The sequence below is a fragment of the Symphodus melops genome, assembly GCF_947650265.1.
Source record: "Symphodus melops genome assembly, chromosome: 12".
NCBI lineage: Eukaryota > Metazoa > Chordata > Actinopteri > Labriformes > Labridae > Symphodus > Symphodus melops.
In genome coordinates, this window is record NC_136702.1 from 8108570 (window position 1) to 8133023 (window position 24454).

Consider the following 24454-nt stretch of genomic DNA (forward strand, 5'->3'; position numbering starts at 1 on the left):
CTGCTTTCTGTGCCCTCTAATATAGTACTGCAAAAGCTATCTGACAATTCTATCTTTGAATGAAATAATTAAGACGTTAAGTCCAGCTTTAGTGATCCACAAAAAAGCAGCATGGATATATTTCCATAACAAACCAGCTTTCTTCAGGAAATGCAAATTCTCCTTGAGATTGTCACAAACTGATTGTGCACTGTCTCCGAATAAGCTGACAATGGTCTTGGAAACAAAGCACATGACAACATTTTTAACATTAAAGAAAAATCTCATGGAAATTAGAGATGTCTGCAGTACAATTCTTCCTCATCAAAGTGAGCATTTTAGATATCTACAATGACATTTTATGTATCCACAATGTTACTTCAGTTCCTAACTACCTCATAAAGCATACATAAGCAAACATATCTGCAACTGAGTTCTTCCAACGAAAAAATTCCTCTACATACTGGCATACTATCTTGAATGTTCATTCTGGATCAGCAGAATGATGTTATAGATATAGGCCTATCTTAAAAATGCTCAGTTTTGTCCTAAGATGAGGTTGTGGATATTGGAAAATATAATTGTGAACACCAAGAATATTATTGTGGATACATTTAATGATAATTAATGTCCTACTACTACTACTAAAATATATAATATATTATAATATAATATAATATAATATAATATAATATAATATAATATAATATAATATAATATATAGAGAACCTGTCTCCTCAGTGCCACCTGTACATTTGGGAAGTCAACATGTCACTTATTTGTGAAGCGTGTTTCTGCTGTGGAGAGCAGGGACCATCTGTCTTGCCTCTGAATGCTCATATGACAAAAACAAGGGGGACAAGGGAGGGGTATCATTTTATGTTGCCCATCTTTAATTTTCCCCCTGGTCTAATTAGCTGGAGTGGGCAGGTCATGTGCAGAGACACTTAGCCTAGATAAACAAGCCAAGTGAGGATGCCAATCAAGATGAAGAGAGAGACTATGGCTCCCAGTTGAGTGGGGTAATCACAAACTGGCATGACATGTTGATTGCATACGCCCTACTGCTGATGAAGACTGGTTGGAGATAATCACTCCTGGTAGTGCTTTACAGCTCATGTCTCTGTCTTCTGGTGCCTCAGTATATGCATGCTTTGTGCCATTACTTTAAACACCAACAAGGTTACGTTGCAGAACAAATAAATAACTGCTGGCTTGGAGGATTCATCAATCCAGTCAGTCAGCATCGCATAAATTCACTTTTTTTCCTCTCTGGCAAACACAAGGTGATAGTGACTGCATCAGTGCTACAACAAGCTGAAGAGAATTCCAGTCTCATTCCACTTACTTCATCTCTCCTCTACTCCTGGCCTATAGACCCCTGGGATTGAATGTTTGAACATAGCTCCAGGCCGACAGCAGGTGTGTGGCTAAAGTGTAGGAGGTGTGTCAAACCACCATCAGTCAAAAGTAGTTAGTCTAAGTTTAAAAAGATCATGAGAGTAGTGGGATAGCTCAGGGCTTGAGCCCTTTTCTACCAAAAGGTAAGGGGTTTCAGTGGTGCTGCTGGGGTGGAAGGAGGTGGAGGACTCAGAGGTTACAGGACACATGTGGACCAAGGCACAGATAGAAAATAAAATAAACAAAATAAAACGTCCATGATGGATTTCTGGAGGGCAGGGTTGTTTCTGGTACATGATAGGTACTTCAGGGTTCATGTTTAGTGTCTTGTTTAATGGTTTGGATACCAGATATGGAAATGGTGTACTGGTTACTGATGTAGGTTGGAAGTTTATGGGCCAGTTTCAGTACTTTTTTTTGGAGCTGCAGGCAATGATTTTGATTGGTTGGAGACAGAGTATTCAAACAGTGGACAGATGTATGATAGGTAGACTTTAATTACTGTTACTTTTCCAGGTACTAGGCCAATCTTATAACAAGAAATGTTGCTTGTTTGCTGATATAGATTTTTCTGGTTGTGTAAATTAAGGTTGATGTTATTAAACTGCAGGTGCTGGTTTTGGTGAAAATGTGCTGAGTTTGATTATCCAGAGATTTGACCAGTCTTCTATTTCTGTGATGCATTGTGGAAGTTTCGAAGTATTAAGTTATGTCTATTTGGATGTGGGTCAGTATCAAAGGTCAATCTTTTTCAGTGTTGAAGAATATTGTGATTATAATCTGTTTTGTTTAAAACTCTTCTAATAGTCTTAGGATTTTCACTGTGATGCTTCTGCTTTGCCTAAAACTGGCTTGGTGTCTGGTGAGGGGTCCGAATGGTTGAATATGGTTGGTGAGACGGGTGGTAAGTATTGGTTTAACAAGTATTCCAATGTGTGAGGAGGCTGATAGGGCGGTATCTTGTGTGGTTGTGAGGGTCTTTTCCAGGTTCATGAATAATTTTCACAACAGCTTGTTTTCCAGGGTGAGGATTTTTGTGATAATTTACTTAAGTTAAATGTTACATTAATAATTTGTCAAAGTAACGTCTATGTTAAAAATTAATACAAAAAAAGAACATTGATAATTAATGGTTAATTGATGTTTGCCCAGATCTGCCAACAACTGCGAATAAGGATATTGAAGTGCTAAAAGCCGCAAACTCTATAAAGATCAGCCAGGGGCAACTCAAAATAAGTTAAATTGTATTAAACTGAATGGGATCGGATGACTGAGTAAAGGATTTCTTATCTGGATGAACTTTATTTTATAAATGATACAGTCTTTTAAGGTGTTATCACATTTGTAGGCTATATTTCTTCTGGAAGGATTGGTCTCATGTAGATTAGAGTGAAGATAACGCATGAAAACCTTTTAAGGTGTGGCTTCTTAAGACTGACACATCCAAAGAGGGAGGAATCAAAATATGACTCCATGTGAGTGGTAAAGTTGCTGTTAAACCTTAAGCAGCTGTTAACAGCTGTCAACTTCAATTTAAAGGCTATATGTCAGTGTTACGCATTTACCCTAAGTAGCAAGGAAAATAAAAAGGTTGAAGTTGGAGTGTTGTAGATTAATGTTCACTGAGAGGTTTCCATATTGGTTTTATTATTATGCACTCTACTGCAGGAGCATGGGCAGCTTGATCCATATAGCTGCAGCCAGTAGAGAAATAATCGTGGATATTTGTTATTCTTTTCAGTGATAATGAGTCCTAAGGTAGCAGCATACCAAAGACAGGAGGAAGAAAGATTGGTGCAGGTTTCATAGTGATAACTTGCTTAAAGGATCCGTGAAAGCCTTGTGATTAGGGCATTGTTTGTTAGGTCAGAAATAATCTCAAAACACATTTTTTTGAGAAACAAAAATGTAAATAAAATCCTGTTTTTAAACCTAAAACTTGGTTTAAAGGGTAGTTTTAAAGTAAAACTTTGCATTACATAAACTACCTGTCTGTCACCTCACACAACACAAATTTTAATATTAGATGTGCTTAAAAACTAAATAAATTACAAAGACAATATACCATTCCTCCCACAATGTCATTTTTAAGAGCAAATAAAGTGAAAAAAGTCCATGAGAACAGTAGATGGCAGCAGCATGTTTAGAAAAGCAGCCGAGTCTCCCTGCAACTGATTGTCATGGCTTTTGTTTTACATTAATGTTTGGTTATGTCTCTTTAGTCCAGTAATTGGTTTACCCTAACTGGAAAATAACAGTCCTGGAAGGCTGTTAGAAAAGATAAACCTTGTTTCTGTTGACATCTTTGAACACAGAATCTAATTTGTTTGGAGCAGGTTATGTTTGTCTCCCTTGGTGATTTTTTCCCCCTCTTTTGGCCCATACTAAGGACAGATCTGTCATGATGAGCCATTTATAGAGGACTCTCCCAAAGTTAGTAACCATAGCAACAATAAACTTTTAAACGTAGACTATACCCAAGATCATACAGAACTTTGCGAAGCTAATACATATTATTCTAGAAATAGCACTTTATTTCCAAACTTCAAGAGTTTTCTAAAGTAGATTTTTTAAATATTTATATTTTTAAGAGCGCTGTGAAAAGATACTGTTGTAAAACTTTAACCTGTGATGACATAAAGGTACTACTCTTAGAGCTGCTTCTAAATGGGTTAGAATTTTAAAACAAAGTACACAAAATTGTAAAGTGTTTCTGAATGCTTATGAGCATGTTTTGACTAACTTTAATGACGATGGAAGTTGTGCAAAGCGAAATGGGCCTGATGCCCAATTTTCAGTCAAATCTGTGAGCACCACTCTTTTTGTCTCACTGTTAGTTCGTCTCTACATACATTTTATTTTTTAATTTAATTTAAAACAAAAGTAGTTTTTTTATTAGTTTGACTGTTCAGAAATTGGGAGCAGAAACCAAAAACGAGGCATCATGTAAAGGTTGTTTTTTATTTTATCTAAAGCTTAAACTGTCAGACTATGCAGGAGGTTTTACTTTTCATTATCATTTTATTAATAATTTATTTATGTCACTTTTCATAGAGGTAACAAAATGCTTCTCAGTGGGCAATATAATCATGTTTTTTTAAACCAATAAAGTCCACTCACATTCATATCAGAGGGATATGTGCAATAGAACCGTCTCTTCTGATGCAGTGCTTACCTACTACAATATCTCCACTTGCTTCTTGTACCTTTGACCTCCGAGGAGATGACTGCTTCATGGTTTTTTCGTCCCCTCCCTCTGACGACAGGCAGCAAAGAGCCATGGCCTCCTGAAACATTCCTGACACGAGACACAAGTTAAATAACTCAGCCTTTAAGCTCACCTTTAGCCTGTCAAAGTCCCTGCTACAGAGAGAAAGAGGGGGCAGGAGGAGGAGGCGAGCTGGTTAAGGATACGATAGATAACAGGCTGTGACAGGTGAGCTCTTCCTTTGGTCTGGGAAACTGAGCAGTGAAGAGCTGGTGAGTTTGTATAGCTTTTTTGACTATGGATTTGTTTTAATCAATATCAGATGACTATCTAAATACATAGCAACATTTATGCAAAGGACAATTTCAGACAGTTGTGATGGTTTAGAATTTAGAAAAGATAATAAATATGTATCTTTTTCTCAAGTTTTCTAATTTATGTACATATTGCCATATTGTTGCCTGTGTTTTTGTCTAAATGATCACTTATAGTGGTAAGGTTGTCCATCACATATTGTAGGTTTGGTTTAAGGGTTGACAAAAGTCAGAAATGTTTTGAACATTTAACATAAAGAGAGTATTCCACTTCCTGAACACAGACAATGATTTCAATTGTTTTGAGTTTGTCATCATAGTTATTTATTTACTTTAACGGGGGGAGAAACAGTTAACTTGAAGTGGCTTTTGGTTATGTTTTTATTATGTAACTTTATTGTAATATCCCTCTTATTGCCCTCTTATACTGTGCATGTCTACAAACTGCATTTTGCTGTCAAGTCATGTTTAAACTCATAAGTTCAAGAGGAGTTTCTGAAGTTAATACAAATCCAGCTATATCGGGTGAAGTTTGGGAGATATGTGTAAACTCTTTTTTTCATATAAAGTGTTGGTTTGAGTATTGCATACAAAGTAAGAATCAATACGTCTTAGTGCTGAGTTATAAAGTACATATAGAGATAAATCTGTCACAGGGAGTTTTTTGGTATAGAAATAACACCTTCAAGAGAAGTAGAAAGGAAAATAAATCAATTTTTGAGAAAAAAATGGCACATCCTCTCTTGTATACATTTTAAAAAAAAATACATCACATAGAGGTTGAGGGCTGTAGTAAACCAGCAGCAGAAGTTCAAAAGGAACAAAGGTTTCCAAAACATATCCCAATGTCTGGAAGTAACAGTGTCATAAGAGGATCAGTCAAAGACGTTGTGACGAGATTTAAAGTCCATGTTTTCATTTAAGGGAACAAATTCATCTCAGTCAGCTGCTGTGCCTCAGTAACCATTAACTGATTCCAGAGCTCTGGTATGAAATATTAACTTTTCATCTGAACCTATCAGCCCTTTTATGGCCTCTTAAGGTCCTCGGTAATCTGCTATTAAATGTTTATAGGTTGAGTGTAGTAACAGGAGGAAGGTGGGTCGATGGAGAAGACAAATGTCAACATCATTTATGCATCATTTCATCTTTCTTGATTTAAAGCAAACAACCTTACCCATTTGTTCATGTTAGGACATGGAAGGATACAAGCCCAGGGTGATTTCTCTAACCAAGAGGCCAGGTCAAACATTTGGCTTCTACCTAAGAGTGGAGCATGGGGAGGAGGGTCATCTCATACGCTGCCTGGAAATGGGAGGTCCAGCTGAAATGGCTGGCATGAAAGATGGAGACCGTATCTTGAGGGTCGGGGGGATATATGTGGATGGACTGTCCCATTCTGAGGTAAAATGAGTTGGATTTATCTCAGTGCACATATTCAATAACTATGGATAGATATGGAGACCAGAAAATGACAACATATATCAAGAAGTTATTAGACAAGTCAAAAATACAAATAAAAACATAAATAAAATATCATTGGAAAACAGCAAACAATATAATGCTCGTGTGATAAAAATGCAAAAAGCTTTTTTATTTGTCCTTTACCACCAATAATCAGGTTTCATTTGATTATAAAAAAAGCTTTCTTATTCCTTTATTCTTTCTGGTCCTGTCATAAATTGATGGAAGTTTGGATTTTGGCAAGCAAAATTATTAGCTTTCTGCCCTTAATTTAGACCAATTTAGTTGGCATAATGAGCCAAAATTTAAAATGGAAAGAGCATAAAATAATACATATCTATAAAACATCTACTTGATCACGACTATATACCCTTGAAAAAAACAATGCAGTAAATATAGAGGCATGGTGTCCTTTAACGTCTTAGTAACACGAGCCAGCTTTGTTTTTAACTTGCTCTCCAACCAGATAAGTCTGACAGAAACTCAAGTCAAGGGCTTTCATCAGCTACATTATATTTTTTGCTTCTTTTTTTTTTTTGTTACATTTAGTCAGTTTCCAATATTTCAGGGATGTATAATAATGGAAATATTCCTTGACACTGACAGGAATCTTTTTCTTTTTTTTTTACCGTTCTGCTATGTGTCTGTTCTCCTTGGGACAGGTGGTGGACATGGTGAAAAGAAGTGGACCAACAGTGGCGCTTCACATCCTGGATGAAATCTCTTACAAGAAAGCCAAAGCAAAGGGAGCGAACTCTTCCGAACCTCAGGGCACACCAGTTGCCAACGGTGTCTCCAAGAAAGCTAAAAAACCCAAACTCTGCTACCTGGTTAAGTCCAGCTCAGCTAGCTTCGGATTTTCTATCCGCTCAGTAAAAAGTGAGTCGACATTCTGTTTTTTTACGTCTAATTTTGTTGATGTTTAGAGATTTAATTTATAACCTTACTGGACTGAAGAACCACAAGGCGAACGACCTCATGTCATCAGTATTGGGTGTGTTTAGAGGTGCAATGAAAGCACATCTGATTACACCTGACCACACCACACAGGGTGGGACAGACTTCAACCCTTTAACAAGGGAGAGTAGTGAAACACTGCTTTACAGCCACGTCAAGTTACTCTTTGATTACTTACATTTATAACTGCTGAGGTGATGGATAATTTGAGATAACGTTCCTAGTTATATGACAGCATTTATTACTAAAGACACGGACAGTAAAAAACAACATGTATTTGAACAGATTCAGAGGTGCTACCTTTTTAACATGACATGGTTTGGATACAATTCACTGTTGGTTGGTTCACAACACAGAAAAACCGCCATAGTTTGACATTTAACAATGACCAGCATCAACTGTGTTAGTGTTGATCTTGATATCTGTTATCAGTTATCCTTAGATCTTCAGACAATAACTGATGGGTTCTGAGATTGAACTTTTCTTTGAGAAGTGTTCACTTCATGCATCTTCCTCTGGATCCAACGACAATGGCTTTTTATCATTTTTTTCTGACGAGATAAGTAGGATTACTGTGTCAGGCTTTAGATGGACTGATCGCCAGTCAATCACAGGGTTGACACAGAGACAGACAAAAATTCACGCTCAACGGGCAATTTAGAGTGACGTATTAATCTAACAAGCATGTCTTTAGACTCTGGGAGGAAACCGGAGCAGCCAGAATGAGCCCAAGTATGCAACTTTTTGTCATTGTAAGAAGACAAAAGACCAATCAGCAAAATGATATGATCATCATTATTAATAGAATTATTATGACTGTTGTTGTTTTTTTTTTTTTATCTCTAACCCTAAAACTATTTCAGTCAGTCTGAAGAGAACTGTCTGTCCACTCTCAGCCAAAACATCTCTTCTTAATAATTGCATATCTTTCATTCAACCCTTTCTAGGTGAGAAGGGTTTGTTTATGACAGAGGTGATCTCAGGAAACATGGCTTACAAGGCCGGTGTCAGAAGCAATGACCGCCTGCTGGAGGTCAACGGGAAAAATGTCGAAAGCCTGACACACGAAAATGTTGTGGACATGATCAAGCTTGCTGGCAACTGTGTCATGTTCCTGCTGGTTGACCACGAAACAGACAAGTACTACCAGAGCAAGCTAATGAAGATGGGAGTGTGGTTAGCCACAACCGAATATCTCCCTCACAAGCCACGCAAAGTTGTCATAACCAAAGGATCTGATGGCTATGGCTTCCAGCTCAGAAAGGAGCCCAACCAAGCCGGCAAGACCATTATCAATATTCCATCACCACCATTTTAACTGCTTCAAGGTTAGACTTGTTTTCTGAAATGTGCTTATTTACTCGATGCAGGGCACTTCATCAAGGACATAGAAAGACACAGCCCAGCATCAGCAGCAGGACTGAAGGAAATGGACAGACTTGTGGCCGTTGACAGCAAGGAAGTGGAATCCTGCAGCCATGAGCAGGTGGTGGACAAGATCAACCAGAGTGGGACTACATGCTGCCTGCTGGTGGTGGACAAAGAAACGGACCAAATGTGCAAACTGGTGAGTCGATGAGCAATCATCAAAACCTTGATATGAAAAGCAGAAAAGCTATATTTTGTCATTCTCATGCTTCTCACAGGGGAATGCAAGTCCAATGCTTTTCTTGGAGGATTTGCATGATTCCAACTTGCCACCCAGTTACACAGAGGCCATTAAGTTACCTGCTCCGGCCCATCCATCCATATTTGTTCAGGACAGGAGGGAGGAGCTTAAGCCTAAACTGTGCAAGATGGAGAAGACCGCTGCCGGCTATGGCTTTCACCTAAACGGTATTCAGGGCGTGTGTGGACAGCACATCAAGGACGTAAGCATTACCAAGAATTTGCAGTATTGAAAGAACAGCCTTTTGAATCAAAGTTTTAAGAGACACAGTGTGTTTGTCTGTAAGGTGGTGAAAGGTGGAGCTGCAGACAGGGCTGGTTTGGAGGATGACGACGTTGTAGTGGAAGTGGACGGAGTAAATGTGGAGCAGAGCAACCACGACGAGGTGGTGCAAATGATCCGCAGCAGTGGAAACTCCCTGGAGATGTTGGTTGCCAAAAAGAGCGTCTACGACCAACTCAAAGCTAAAGGAGTGACCATCTCTCGCCTGCTGCTCGGGGAAACGTCTTACGCTCAGGTCCACAAAGCAGACACTCCAGAGGTCAGCAAAGAAGAGAGACATGAGGAAGAGGCCAGACCTGAAACCCCAACTGAAGTAGCTCGGGAGAGGGTGAGTGCTGATTCTTTTATCTTTCAGAGGAAACAGTAATTGGCTGTGTGGCTCGAAGGATGTGAGTTTGACTGCTGATTCACCAGCTGATAAGTCCTTTAGATAATATGACACTGATGTGGGCCTTGAGAAAGATGTATCTCAATCTGTGCATACCTTACCTGATAGGTTATCCATTGAACAACGTTTATATTATCTATGATGCAGAAAGCAATAATTGGGCATATTTAGACAATATGTTATCAGGTAGTTTCCAGTGCTGATGGTCATCCCATGTAGCAGAAGTGAAACTGAGCTAAGTAGACAGAGACCACATAAAAAAATTCACAATGGATAACAATAAATACTCTTCAATAATGTGTCTGTGATGGATTGTTTGCCAATGTGTTTTTTTTCCAGAAACAGTAAATTAAGATTTTTATTTGCCACCAGGTCGATGATTATTTTGTGGTAGAGTGTCTTGTCGTGTAGTTGATCTTAGAAAATGACATGCAGTCGTGTACTTTGGTTCATGACAACATGTCTGAAAAACCAAAGACATTCAGTTAGCAAAGCATTACGATATAAACATAATGCTATAAAAAAAGAATATTACCGTTGAAAACATCTTACCTGATACTGAATGCATGTTGATATCTAATCAACCTTTAGCATGTGCAGAAGCTGGGATGGCTTTAAGTTAAAACTACAGTATGTGCAGCAGCCTTTGAACATTTGTCGTTCACTGTTTTCACCTAATAGCTGACATGAAACAATGCTGAGTGTCCAAAAATATTTGGATTTATTTTTCCTCTTTTCCAGACCTCATCTACATCCTCATCTTCCTCACAAGTCAGTGAGGATAATTTGGACGAAAGATTTTAAGAAGCCATCAAATGACCCCAATCCCTGGTTTCGTCTTCGTCGTTCTTAATGTTGATCCATTGCTGTTGTTTCTTGACAATCAGCTCTCCACGCAGCCAAGTAAAGCTCAGTGTCAATACCTCAATCGACGTGGAATAATTTCATGGATAAAAGGAATGAAAACAAAGCATGATCCTGAATCCTGAATGATTGTCTTTTCTGGGTGCAAACACTTGATCGAGTTACCTGTGCAATAGTCGCAGAAAAGTCTTTCTTAAACCTGAGACCTTCTTTACTGTGATACACGACGTCCTGCAGAAGCTGAATTAACATGCTGCAAGTAAATACTCCTGTATGCTCTTTAATGTATTTGATTATGTATTTCACTATGCACGATTTGCTGCCTTTATTTAACGTTCTATAAATTTGAATTATTTTTTTCTGAAATGAATATCAACCTTAATGAACACAAATAAACATATGAATTCAGCGTACTTTGTCTTATTTGTTTCCAAATTATATGACTCATTTGTTGAAACACAGTCTTCAGTATGAAGATCATAATGTCTTGAGCTTTCCTTCATGTAGTCTATTTAAACCTTAGCAGAACAGAAGTGGGAAAGTGCTGCAAACAGTTCAGCTCCATTGTGTTAAGACGTGAAAAAAGTGAAAAGTCTTTCAGGCCTTGACGGCAAAACATTTTAAGAGCACAACGAACAACATTTTTTGCCATTTCTTGGTACAGTGTATTTGTGATCCTGTTTTTTTTCCCCCTGTACATTTGAATTTAAGGAGCTTGCCTTTGAAGGTTTTTCATTTGCTCCAATAGTTCCCGTCTCTCTAAATCTAACAATCAGCTGTTCCTGATTCAGGAACATGCAGTCCAGATAATTATATCCAACATTTAAAAAAAGAAGAAGTTATTTCTGGATACAGCAAAATACCAGATTTAAAGCCCCTCCAGGAGTCAGCGGTCTCATCCAGGTGAGGTGAGATGTATTGGGATCAGAGCACCATGTGTTTCTCGGGTGCCTGCTTGTGGGCGAGATAAAGAAAGAGGATGCTGGACAGGGCGCTGACCAGGAAAATGACGTCGAACCATCGGTGGTAGAAGTTAAACTGCAGCTCTCCGAGAACCTCTGTCACGATGGAGCGATACTCCAGCGGCATGCTCATACGCATCAGCAACACAGATGACACAAAATACATCCCCTGAAATACAGAGAAGAAGAGTTGAGCTCAATCTGTCTTTAGTAGGCTCTGTCTCTGATAAAGCATCACACACTTACCATGATCTGAGCCAGGACAAGCACAATGACATTGGACGACTTGCTGCTTGATATTGCATAGAAGAACTACATAAAAAAAAAAGACGTGTTTAAACCAACATGCCATGAATGAATTAACCTGCATGTCTGAAGTCGTTTAAGGATTTGTTATGTCACAGCTTTACCTTAGTGAGGGTGATGAGTAAGCCACGAATGGATGTAACGATTATTATTCCCACCAAGATGAAAGAGATGTGTTGAGACCAAAATTTAACCTGAGAGGAAGAAGAAATATAAGGCGGTCTAACACTAGACACACTCAAAGAAAGGAGATCTACATTCAAGCAACATGCCTCATTTAGTCGTTTAAAATTCAAACGCAACGCCGAGATCTGAGTGTGAGCTGTGAAAACTCACTCATATAATTGTCTACATGGAAAAAAAGATTTAAAGTGATCATTATCAGGTTCACTGCAGAGAAAGCAGCACAGGGAGACGATAATGGTGCAGATAATTATCTTTACAGGAGGCCGCGCAGTGTGACGTGACTTTTTTTCTGCAGGTGTGTGTGTTTGTGTGTGTGTGTGTGTGTGTGTGTGTGTGTGTGTGTGTCTTACATCAAACTGGATGCCCAAGTAGTTCACTGTAATTTCAATCCCCCTCGTCACTGGATCAGTCTTTCCAACTCGATCAAACACAATGTTTATAGTGGCCTTTAATAGACACAAGAAATGTTTTGAAGATAAGTCAAACATCTTTTACTCATCTGATTATGTAACTGGGAGAGTGGGAGGGAAAGCCACCAAATGTGAATGTGAATATTCTCACCATGAAGATCTTCCAAACACAGTAGATAGAGAAGAAGTAGCCGAGGAAGTTGAAGTATTTCCCCTGGAATGTCTTTGAGTACTCAATTCGCTCCTAAAGAAAGGGAAAGGTGATGACTAAGACTCAGCAAATCATGTGTCACACACGGGCAAAAAGGGGATCATTTAAATGGGGAGATAAATAAATGAACGTATCTGTCCTGGCACCTTGTTGAAGTATCATGGTGGCAGTAAAAAATCAGTATGACAACAGATGACATAAAGGATGGTAGATACAAAGGACTTTAGAATCTGACCTGTGTTTACAAGACAGGATGCAGCCAAAGTAAACAAAAAAAAATATTTTCTTTCTTTACAACCTTCAGAGCAGAAGGGCATTTTCTGTCTAATTAAAAGAAACGTCTTTGTGTCATATTGCAGATATTGGATTTTCAGCTTGTTTGATTTTGAGGTTTGCCTGTTGATGAGGTAGCGTTAATCATTTCACTGCTGTTGACTCGGAGTTGAACACAGTTTTATAACGTGAAACTATTACAGCATGTGGCGTCTGCAGTTCTACTGAGTATCTGATATATTTGGTTTTGTAATCTGAGCCTTTTCAGGAGTCTTAAAACAGACGAAGCTTTCAACTGTGCATCTCAGATCACCCACACAACACAGTACGTACAGTAAACTTTTAACATCAGATTTCATCCGGCCACTGGAGGGCAGCCACATGGTCTTTTAAGCTGACATTGTGAAATGGATCAAACAGATTTTGTTTTTCTACATTTCTTCCTGTGTGTTTAAAGGCATACACATACAGTACGTTACCTTGGTAGCTTGTAGGTCCACAGTTTCCAGAAAGAGTTGTCGACTCAGCTCCTCGAGTGCATCAACCTCCTGCTGGATCAGTGAGAGGTCTGAAGGGAAGAGGTTAAGGCTGACATCTCCCTTCATAACTGCAGTGTAGACATTACTGCGTGGTTATACGAAAACAACTCAGCATTTTGAGGCTATTAGATTTATTCAAGGATACTTTCACTGCCTGTTTGTGTGGAGGTAACGCTCTTGATCATGCCCCAGAATCCTGTCTGTTTGTTCTGGTCTTCTCCACGCTGGTACATCTGCCTCCGTGTCATTGCAATTCTACACACACATAAAAGAAGATGTATAGCCTCAATCATTTGTTACATTCATTGGATTGATTGGATTTTTTCGTTTCTGCTCACCGTTTCTTTTTGCTGACGATCATGTCCATAGTCTGGAGCAGCCGTCTCTCCAGAGCAAGGATGTCGCTGTCAGTCACATTTCTGTCCAAATGAAAAAGCAGAAAGTATCAAAGCAGCATATCTTACACAAGTCAGATTAATTGCTAAGAAAACCGTCTGCTGAGCTCACCTGAGGAAATAAGACATGTACGTGTAGGGACAGTTGACTGCACCAAAGCCAGACAACAGGGCCATGAGTGTGACTCCGATAACACCGACACGACTGATCAGCTGCTCGATGGACAGAATGCCTAAACCAGAGACAACAGGGACACTTTCTGTTTTACTTACAGTCAAAACATGTTGCATTAAATGATGAACAATAAAGGCTTCCACAGTAATAAACTAGGCCAGAGATGTGTGCACACTCACCATGTTTTGGACTCAGGATGGGGAATGGGTCTCCCAACTTCCAGAAGAAATACATGAATGTAAACCAAACCATACAAGAGAATAGAAGCCTCTGTCTCTGCACTACACAGACACAAGCAAACAGCGTTCAGTGATTTCTTGTTTATACATGTTTATTTTATAATAGAATAATTTACTTTGGGTTACTTAATTCATTTTGACATCATAAGCTGCGTCAGTGTTACTCACGCAGGCGGATGTTGCTGACAACGAAGTAACCAATGTAGAAAGGCACGACAAAGATTAGAACCAGCAGAATCACATACAGATTCAGCTTCCAGTGGAAATACCTAGAACTGCAGTAAAGACATCAAACAATAAGCAAGGAACTTACAGAAAAACAATGTTTTAATTGTAACATTAAATATACATACCTACTACTTAAGGCACCAAGGATCTCAAAAATGATGAGCTCAAACATGGTACATGAAAACGCGAACGTGATTGAGAAAACCACCTGGACGACATATTGTCGCACCTGTAAACAAACGCAAAGCACCTCAGTGTTTGATGAAAGAGTAGAGCCAAAGTTTTATAAGCTTAATGGAAACATTATGACACCTGAGCCAGCAGTCAACACATTTCCTGACGGTTATTTGTAAAGAAATATTTGGCCCAACACTGTACCTCATAATCTTTAAACAGCTGCCGCATAAAGAACAACCAGCCGAAACCAAAGAACAGCACCTGTGTCGGAGAGAAAAAGGTCTTTTTTTTTTTCTACAACTCATAGCTCTGTCTGTTATTCTCACATCTAAAAGACTACATGCAACACCCTGATTATAAAAAATAAAGGTTTCAGCCAGAACACAGTCGACCAACTCAAATCTGTTATCTGTGGAACAATGGCTATTATTTAACACATGGAGCTTTTTGCTGCTGTTTCCTTTTGATACTTTTTCATAAAAAGGGGGATAAAAGCAAGAAGACTAACGTTGACATGATCGCAGTAAAGATTTTTATAGATTATAAATACAGATACAATAGATTCATTATTCTGAGTAACAAAACAAGTCATGAATGTTTAAAGGTGATCTCTAAATGACTGATACTCAATACTAAAGAAAACTGGTTACTAATTTGATCCAGACAGGCTGCTGCTATTCTAGATATATAAAGAGTTTTAAAACAGTCGATGTGATGATGATTTTTTTTTAACATACATCTTAAATTCTTTCCACTTGAACAGATGATAATTTTTACTAAAGTTTACTTTATAAAAAACATAACGTTGATGTTTAATAATACCCACAGCTAATTATAAAAATGCACAAAATGTAATCTTTTAACATGAGCTGGATATTATAGTTTTTAATTAAAGTGAGAGAGGAAACAAAGCTTTACAAACTAACCTGTGAGGTGAACATGATGACTGAGTCCACCAGAAACGACATGATAGCTGGTAAAGCTCTTTACCAGCTTTATGTCCGTGAAAAACTGGTATGAATGCCGCTCTAATTCATATTAAAATAAAAGCAAACAATTAAAACTTAATGAGGTTTAAGTGTTTGAGATCATATTTTAAGAGATCTTTCTTTTTGCTGTGAAGTTTCAATCGTACTCCCTTCAGGTTCGTCATCAGAATGAGCCCGACAATAACACTTCCGTCTCAAACCAGTGACGTCATAATAACAGAAATTTGTTCTTGTTTTATGTTTTTGCTTCAAACATTTTTACTATTAATTTGCTTTAATGTTAAAGACGGCGACAAAACGACAGACACCTGTTTTTAACAGCTTCAATTTATCCCCAAGATGAAAAACAAACCCCGTAAATTAATTCCTAGCCTTTATAGACCGTGGAGAAATGTAGTCCTTTATTTGAAAAAAAGAAAAAAAAGAAGAAGAATAAAAACAAATTGGCTTTCCAAATAATTTAATGTAATATAATTAATTTACAATGAAAATTCCCGTCTTAAGAAATGACACGCACCTCGACGCCAGAGGGCGCTGTTTGTCATGAACAAAGAGCTGTCTCTGACTGTACTGAGAGTTCTCAGTCGCAGCTCATATTGCGGTGGAGAGCTTGTTACCGGCTGGTGTTCATTGTGGTGGTGGTGGTGCGCTAAACAGAAAACACTCGCATGACAAGAAAATAGTTGCTCGCTCCCTCTGGAGTGATGTTTCATAAGATTGTTGGATGGGCGAGATGTTGCAGAGGTAGATCATCTTCAACTTTTGACTTTTATCTTTTTGCAGAGGGACGAGTGGAGGTAAGTGACGTGATTGTATCATTCAATTCAGTATAAAACGTTTAAAAAACATTGTTTTCTTAAGTTGTCCTCTGTTTTCTTGATGATCAACACATTTTCTTTTTTCATTTTAAGACAAGTTGTTTGAGCTCTTTCAGCCTAAAGTTTTCATGACGTTCTTGTGGGCCTATTATTCCATTAAGTTTATTGTAAAAAGTGGTTTTTGACTTGAAATTTCTCGAGATAATGATGTGAAAGAGTGAAGCCTTATACATGTTAAAAAGGCATGTTTAAATCACGCATGTCTAAAGCTCGCATTAAAACCCGTTGATAACTCTTCTGGCACTTGGAAAAGTTGAATTCATTTCAATTCACCTTAAGCAAAAGGAAGCTCATTGCTGTTCCCAAGAGTATCCCAGTTAAGGAGGGCTAGATTGCATTGAGTGAAAAAAGTACAAATGGTCATGAGACAGAAAAAAAAAAAAGATTATGATATCAAAATCCCTTAACTCTTTTTGGGCTATTGATGTATTATTAATAAGAGCTTTTGGGTTCATATTTTGCTGACTGAAAACACTTGGCATTTATCCACATCTCGGTTGTACTCTTCCTCCTTCCAGTTAAATGAGCAATGATGAAGATGACGTTCCAGGCCCCTTGGAAAGGTCTGCATGTGTGTTTAATCCTACTGATGGCTGGAGGAAGTCACGGTGAGTATGCTGTACCTAGAAGAAATGGGGGGGGGGACTGAAATTGTTCAATATAAATCGTTTCAAATTGAATGGATATTTCAGGCCGGGTTACAGTACAAGAGCATTATGAAGCTCCCGTGGAGAAGCCCTTCACCCTGACTTGCTCTGTTTCGAGGGATCGAGGTGAGTCTCTGAGTCAGGTGCGGTGGCTTGATGTCCAGAACCAGACCCTGCTGAGCTACCAACCAGGCCTCAAGGACAGCGTGAGTGGACAGCAGCATGTGGAGCTTGCCTCCTCACCAAGGGACACTTCAGCTATCACCATTCGCAGGGTGGGCTTCCGTGATGAGGGCTGCTATACTTGCATCTTTGACATGCATCCTTCTGGTTCAAAGCAAGGAACAACTTGCCTCACTGTTACCTGTAAGTAAATTCAATAATGACAAAAATGCCAATTTGTTACCACTTTAAAAAAAAAAGCGGTTCACTGAGGGTTCACATGTGGGATCATAGGAAGCGAAATTCACTTTCATGTAGTTGATTTAAGAAAATATCCAATTTATAAAGACAGAGACCCAGTATTTCTGTGTCATCTTTAATGTTGACTTTGAGAAAGGAAAAAACATCTTAGGTACTGTATGTAGTTTGTGTCTTTATGTACAGTATATAAGCTTCAGTTCCTGGATCTTTGGCATTACATGTGGCCAATAGCCCAGAACAAGGCTCCACAAATCGAAGCCAAGAGCTGAAATTAAATGCTGGCCTGTGAGGAAGATAGAAATACAAGGTTAAAGCCAAAACAAATACAGTTTGACAAATCTTAAGCCTTGGCAGCAGCAATTCAGATGAAACATTAGTTTCTCCGCCTATAACATGAACCAGGAATTGGCCCTGTTATTGTGAATTTGTGAAGTCATTCACATGGTGGGAGAGTCTTCCTCTTTAGCCCAGGTTGACTCATGTTAAAGGTGTTACAGAGACACACACAACTCACCCGTTGAAACAAACTGAGGCTCTCAGATATCAAGATACTGTTGGATGAGAGTAGATTGAAACACTTTCCACTAAACCTTTAAAGTTAGCTTTCATGCACTTGTTTCTTCTGTATCAGTGTTAATATTTAACTTTCACACAAGCCTGCGCTTGTTCAGCACTTGCAACCATTTTGTCCACACACAAAGTTTTGCAGCATTCGATCTTTTGAGCACATTGGATACATCCTTCTGTTTGAGCAGTTTTTTCTCACCCTGCTGCTCATAATCATGATGGAAACTATTTGACTTGAACACAACTGATTTTGCATGCCTGCTCTGTGAACTATCCACTGAAATTGAAACTAAATCAATTCCCAGCACACTAAAACAACAGTTACTTCTCTGAACAACCTGATTATAAATCTGCTTTGGGAATTTACTGAGAAAATATTTCAATATAGATGTCCTTAACCACCCATGACCTACAAACACAAGTTGATGAGCTCTTTGAGGCTCCACCAGTCAGGTTAATAAAGCGCTGTGGAGCTGAGGGAGAAGGAGGGTTCATTTTTCTAACCAGAAACAGATGCTGCAGATTCCAGCGACGGGTTCCTGTTTTCATGCCTTATATTTCTGAATAATAGTTTTTTCACCCTCTCTGTTCTTTTCTCCCCTTTTTCTCCATTACTCTTTCACTGGATGGTGGCCTCAGCACAAATCGCTGTCGATAGCAACAAGACAGCAGTTAGCGGCAAGAAGGCCTCGCTCTCGTGCTCATATGGTTTGCCTGAAAAGGTGCAGCAGATCACATGGAGACACACCCCTGCACAAGGAGACCCTGCGGAGGTAGCCTCCTTTGCAAAGCGCAGTGACCCCATGATAGAGCCCCCGTACCAGGGGAGAGTCTGGCTGAGTTCCTCTCTGTCCGACAGTCAGCTCATCATCCAACCTGTCACCATCCAGGACGAGGGCTGCTACTCCTGCATGTACAGCTCAAATCCTAATGGGCTGAAGAGCTCCACGGTTTGCCTTGCCGTCTATGGTAAACAAACTTTTCAAGTTAGCTACTACTGCTGATGACTACCTTACATAAATGAATGACCTTTTGAAAAAACAAAATGGATAAGGGGAAAAAAAACTCCACCTGGATCAAACAAGAATATGTACAATAGAGTGGAAATCATGCATCATGTCTAAACAATGAAATGATGCTGCATCACAGTAAAAAAGCTTATAGTAAACAATCCTAAAGTGTGGAACAAATTCTTAGCCAAATCAAGATTCCTACATTCATGTGGTTTCTGTCTTGCTGGTGCTTAGCCATGGTACATGTGTGTTCCAGGACATTTTCATCTGCAACTGCTCAACAGACACTCTGACTTTTGAAAGCAAAGGGCATTTTACAAAAAAAAATCACCTACTAAGCAAGACAGCCTCTTGATTTGGTTAAATCAGACAACTGGATCCCTACATTAGCTTCCCAGGGGGGAAAATCCTATCAGTATGAGTTGCATTGGGTATTTTGGAAACATTACGTTGATGGTAGTTCTCTGAACTGTCCAGGAATCAATTATGTTAACTGCATGAATATATGCACCATGTTAACTAAATGATTTCAAGTTGATCCATCAAATTGGCACATTTTACTCATGAACCTTCATCTAGGGTCAAGTTCCTAAATGGCTTAAACTCAATGTGTCCCTTACCAACGTTTCTTTTTCGACTGATGTACTATCCTATCTTTCAGGAATAGTCTTTTAAAGATGAACTTGTTTAAAAAAAAAAAATCAGTCTTATGGTATATGAACAAGCTGGTATCAGATCTAGTGTGAAAAACAAAGGGTGTGTGTGTGTGTGTGTGTGTGTGTGTGTGTGTGTGTGTGTGAGCGCCTTGAGACACAGCTTTGAGTCTTTGTTGGAAACTCAGGTACATCTGGGATTTAAGCAGGAATGTTGAGCTTTTCTTCCCATTTGTGGCTGTTTAATGTTTTCATGATACAGCTAGGCTAGGCTGTTGGCTGAATTTTTCACAAACACAGAACAGTTTGTCCATGTGAAGAATGGACTATTGGAAAGAATGATGGAGGCAGGGAGTGAGGTTCTGATGCATGACTGTGTCAGTGTTTGCAGCAGACACTGATTCCCTCTGTGCTTTGTCTCAGTCGCTTTCTTTGGCTTTCCCACTTCTCTCCTGTTCCATTTCACTCACAGTTAGCTCAACAAACAGATGTGCTTTTGTTTGAAATCAGACTGTACAGTACAGTAGGTGTTTCTGCGTGATTAGCATTCATTCTAATGTTTAATGCAGCATCCCATCCACATCTCGCTCTAGTGTTGTGGGGCCCCTTCCTCACACATGTTCCCAACCACAACATGATTTCCTCTATTGGTTCACTCCATTGCTCTCTAAGGCTAAAGCTAAAAGAGAGAGGGAATTAGAATAACATCCTGACTAAAATTCATGCCTATCTGTTTGACTTAAAGTTTATAACAAAACTTTATTCACAGTAAAGTATAACAATGGCCCACGATCATTTTTACTAGTTGATTTAGAGTATGTTGGCAGTTCTGCAGTGCTATAATTGTTATCGTCTAGCTGAATTAATTTATATGGCATTATATCGTTATATAAAAAAGTACTTGTGGTTGATATTATTGTTGGTTTGATATAATTCTGGATCATGAGATGTCCAATAATAAGTCCAGAGAAGAAAGTACAATGTTTTCTTTCCAGGAAGTAGACCTAGAAAGTATGAAAGAATATGTAATTTATTGCTAAATATAATTCAGAGTGAAATGATTCTTTATTTGACCTGTTATTCTAAATTTTACGAAAAGTGAAGGGCGTTCAACGTTCTACCTTTTTACAGTTCTATGACACAAATATACAATTATTTTTTTATGGTAGTACCTGGTGAAGATGGAGTTTAATTTACATCTCACTGACATTATAAAAGTCAGATCAACTGTGGCACGAATGTGCTATAGTGATACAGGAAAGTTTAAAAAAATAAATAATTTAACTTTAAATACACCAGCGTTTTCCTAATTCACAGAGGCAATTTGGTTTGGATTGTCAAAAGATGTTTCTTGTGGTTTTGGTCCACCCTAAAATCTGATAACGATCCACACTGATGGCTGCTGACATTCCCCACCCAGAACTCTGAGAACACGGGGGCAAAATATCTGTGGCTAACGATAATCTTGCCAATGAAAATGTTTTCAGCTCCAATGTATCACATTCCTCATTCAGCTCAGAGAGCTGAGGATTTAAAACAGACAGAGATTCATTTATGGTTCTGAAGTGAACAGGATTTAATAAACCTGGGTTCATCCAAAGGCCTCCCTGTTCCCAGGTGTTGTGTTTTGGGCTAATGCCTAGCTAGCACACAGCAAAAGAGTACCATTTTTACATGTAAACCTGGAATATTTAACATACAATTTATACACAGCATGCATAGTTTTACATACAGTATATAGTTTGCTCGTGAGTTTTGATATCAGTCTACCTTTTTTTTCACCCAGTGCTGCCCAAACCTCAGGTGAGCTACAAGACTACCACTCCAGGTGTGATTGAAGCTAATTGCACATCAGTGTCACGCCCCCCAGCCGAGATCGTGTGGAACGTGGAGAGAGATAACCGCACCATGGGCCCCCCTGTAACCACCCTGCTTCCACAGGGAGACGGGACCACTCTGGTCATCAGCACGCTGACAGTCCAATCAGGCCTGCTGAAAGATGTGTCAGTCAAATGCTTGGTGCACCACAAAGGGCTCGAGTCACCGATTGCTGTATCTATGAACACAAAAAGTAAGTTAGGGTCTGTGCAGAGCCGCTACCTCAGAAATCTTTATTTGAATTGTGTCTTATTTTCCCAAAGAATACTAAAGTAAGATTAGAAAGGCTTCGTAGCATACTGAATATTACAATATTTTGCTCCTCATGAAATTAATATTCTTCTTCTTCTTCAAGTATTATTTTGCAAGATCAGTAAAATGTGGGTTTTTTCTAGTTGGGACTGCTCTCACCATCCTGATCTCAGTCACTACAGTGGCAGCTCTGCTGGTCATGTCCCTCTGCTTCTGCCTTTGGAAGTGTTTCCTGCACAAAGAAGGTCAGTGTGTGTCTTGCCTAAAATATGTTTGTTTGCTTGTTTTTTCACGGACATTTGAAATTTCCAGTGGCGAAGTGATACTTGTCGGAGTGATGTTGTACTCTACATCAGCACTCGTCTAATGCCTCTTGTCCAATCAAAATATTTAGTATAGACAAAGTTGGAGAAGACGCAGCATAAACATTTAGACAAACAGCATGAAATGAATTTTGAAAAATGGAGCCGTAAAGAAAACCTCTTAATGCTGTATCTGGTGTATCTTGGAAGTGTTCTATGCTTGTTTCAGTTGATTTCATTATAAATATTTTCTAAAGGCATGAATACATTGGCTGCCAGCAATGAAAGACCTGCCTATTGAATAAGAGAGAAATGTCAGTACTGCTTAAGAGGGCCAATAGAAGCACTGACCTTAATCCTCCCTACTCTCTCACTCTCACCACTACATTGATAACTTTCTTATGCTTCTTTTCAGCTGAATAATATTTCAGATGAGACCAGAGACAAAAAGAAGAGGCACAGCCAACATGAGAGATTCTCTGCATTATCATCTTCATCAGCATCATCATCATCATTGGATACAAAGGGAAGATGTTCTGACACGTCTCTATAGGATGTCATATACAATCCTGTTTATGAGCAACAACTGTACCATGACATTCATCTCTGGGTTCCCTAATCTGACTCTTTCATAATCTCCAAGCTGTCCTTATATGAAGTCAATGAGGAGTTACTGAATGGATGTTTTTTTCTCTCTGGCTTTTGTAATTGATTCAGTTGTTGGTCACACATTCCTCAACATGCAGCAAATTCACTGTATGCCAAATGAAATTAGAGTGATTTTGCTGCTGCAGCATATTGCACATCTTAAAATACATGTTGTCCTGTCTATATAGTAGTATTTTCCTTCTGTTCCATATACCTGTGAATTGTTGTACAAACTTTCGAGAACAACATTAACAAGCCACATGCAGCGCTGACATGAACATAAGCAATGTACTTTTTTCAAGTCAATTCAGTATACAACAATGTGCTCGAGTATAGAGCACCAAACATAGGTTAATCTGCAGTTGAATATAGTTCTCAACGTCTTTACCCTTGTTTGACAACAAGAAAAACTGTAGTGTCTAAATGTTTAAAATTATTGTTGAGCCTTCATTTTAACTCAATAGTCTTGAATTGTGAGTGCTTTATACAGACTTGTTCCACAACCAAACCATAGAGGGACAAATGCTTTTCTTTATTGACAATTGAAAAATATGTAATATTGCAAACTTTATCAAGTATATAATACAGTTTATTGGCACAATTAGCTCACCATGAAGGCTTTTCTTTTTTGTACCTCAACTGAAGGCCTCCATCACTTCTGTGAGTTGTTAAAGCTGAACTGAGCTCGACCATGTTCAATTGAGAGGGCTGCATACTTTGTGCAAATTTTCTACATGTTTCATGGTGGGTTTATGTATGTTGTGAGCGAGAGACAGCGAATGTGTGTGTGTGTGTGTGTGTGTAGCAGCACATTTTTCGAGGTAAAATTCCACAGTCAGAGCTTGAATCAATTCCCTGAGGTAGCCATGTTGAAACCTTTTTGGTGCCCCTGAAAGGAATGCATGTCTGGTTGACTGTGTGCATCACAGAGTCTGGAAGATTGATGTGTGTGAAGAAATAACAGTTTAATTCCCAAAAGACCCAAAATGTCATTCAAGGGGATTTTTTTTTCTTTTTTAAACCTGTGTTTGCTTTGGTAAATGTCTCTGGATCAAAGTGGCACTTAAATGCCTCGTGATGCTTTGAGTGACCTTGTGATGCTTTGAGTGTTTTGCTGCGTACAGAAACGTTAAATCTTTAATATAAAAGGATAATAATTTGAATTACGTGTTATCTGATAGCCTTTATGTTACACGTGAAGGCCATCAGAGTTCAAGATCAGCGCTCAGTCAGGAACATAACACTTCGAAGACTCAAGACAGCTTTCCTCTGTCTGCATAGTTTCACTACACATGTACAGTATATACCACCCAGTATGAGCTCAGAGCAGTAGATATTTCAGAGCAGAAATATAGTTTCAGAACATGTTTTCAATAAATGGAAATGAAACACTACTAGTTTTTCGTAGAATAACTGCAGTCACAAATTTGAATCAATGCATCATGACCAAATATGCAAAGTCGAACAAACGTACATTAAACTGAACAATAAAAGTGTTAAATTTGTCAGTGTCTTTTTCAACTCTGCTTTGTATCTTTCAGAAAAATATGAAATTACTCTCTGATGTACCAGACCTG

At 38.7% G+C, this 24454-nt stretch overlaps 3 protein-coding genes across 3 annotated transcripts; 2 read left to right on the forward strand and 1 right to left on the reverse strand.

Moving 5' to 3' along the window:
• The first annotated feature begins 4835 nt into the window (after positions 1 to 4835).
• Positions 4836 to 10548, forward strand: pdzk1 (PDZ domain containing 1). The gene is made up of 8 exons (XM_079356937.1): positions 4836 to 4860; positions 6097 to 6306; positions 7029 to 7245; positions 8271 to 8603; positions 8694 to 8890; positions 8970 to 9194; positions 9279 to 9602; positions 10404 to 10548. Exons 2-8 carry the CDS (start codon positions 6100 to 6102, stop codon positions 10464 to 10466), a joined length of 1566 nt encoding a protein of 521 aa, XP_079213063.1. The 5' UTR covers positions 4836 to 4860; positions 6097 to 6099; the 3' UTR covers positions 10467 to 10548.
• On the reverse strand, positions 10365 to 15759 carry LOC306832336 (Golgi pH regulator). The gene is made up of 14 exons (XM_079356938.1): positions 15554 to 15759; positions 14829 to 14888; positions 14576 to 14679; positions 14391 to 14497; positions 14163 to 14264; positions 13921 to 14041; positions 13752 to 13832; positions 13559 to 13668; positions 13354 to 13442; positions 12542 to 12634; positions 12331 to 12426; positions 11899 to 11988; positions 11735 to 11800; positions 10365 to 11657 (listed from the first exon to the last, which is right to left on the reverse strand). The coding sequence occupies exons 1-14, from the start codon at positions 15593 to 15595 to the stop codon at positions 11451 to 11453; spliced, it is 1368 nt and encodes a 455-aa protein (XP_079213064.1). The 5' UTR covers positions 15596 to 15759; the 3' UTR covers positions 10365 to 11450.
• A 417-nt stretch (positions 15760 to 16176) lies between these two features.
• LOC306833030 (OX-2 membrane glycoprotein) lies at positions 16177 to 23478 on the forward strand. The gene is made up of 7 exons (XM_079358071.1): positions 16177 to 16413; positions 17013 to 17102; positions 17187 to 17507; positions 18771 to 19100; positions 21584 to 21868; positions 22071 to 22172; positions 22645 to 23478. Exons 2-7 carry the CDS (start codon positions 17024 to 17026, stop codon positions 22650 to 22652), a joined length of 1125 nt encoding a protein of 374 aa, XP_079214197.1. The 5' UTR covers positions 16177 to 16413; positions 17013 to 17023; the 3' UTR covers positions 22653 to 23478.
• Positions 23479 to 24454: the final 976 nt, after the last annotated feature.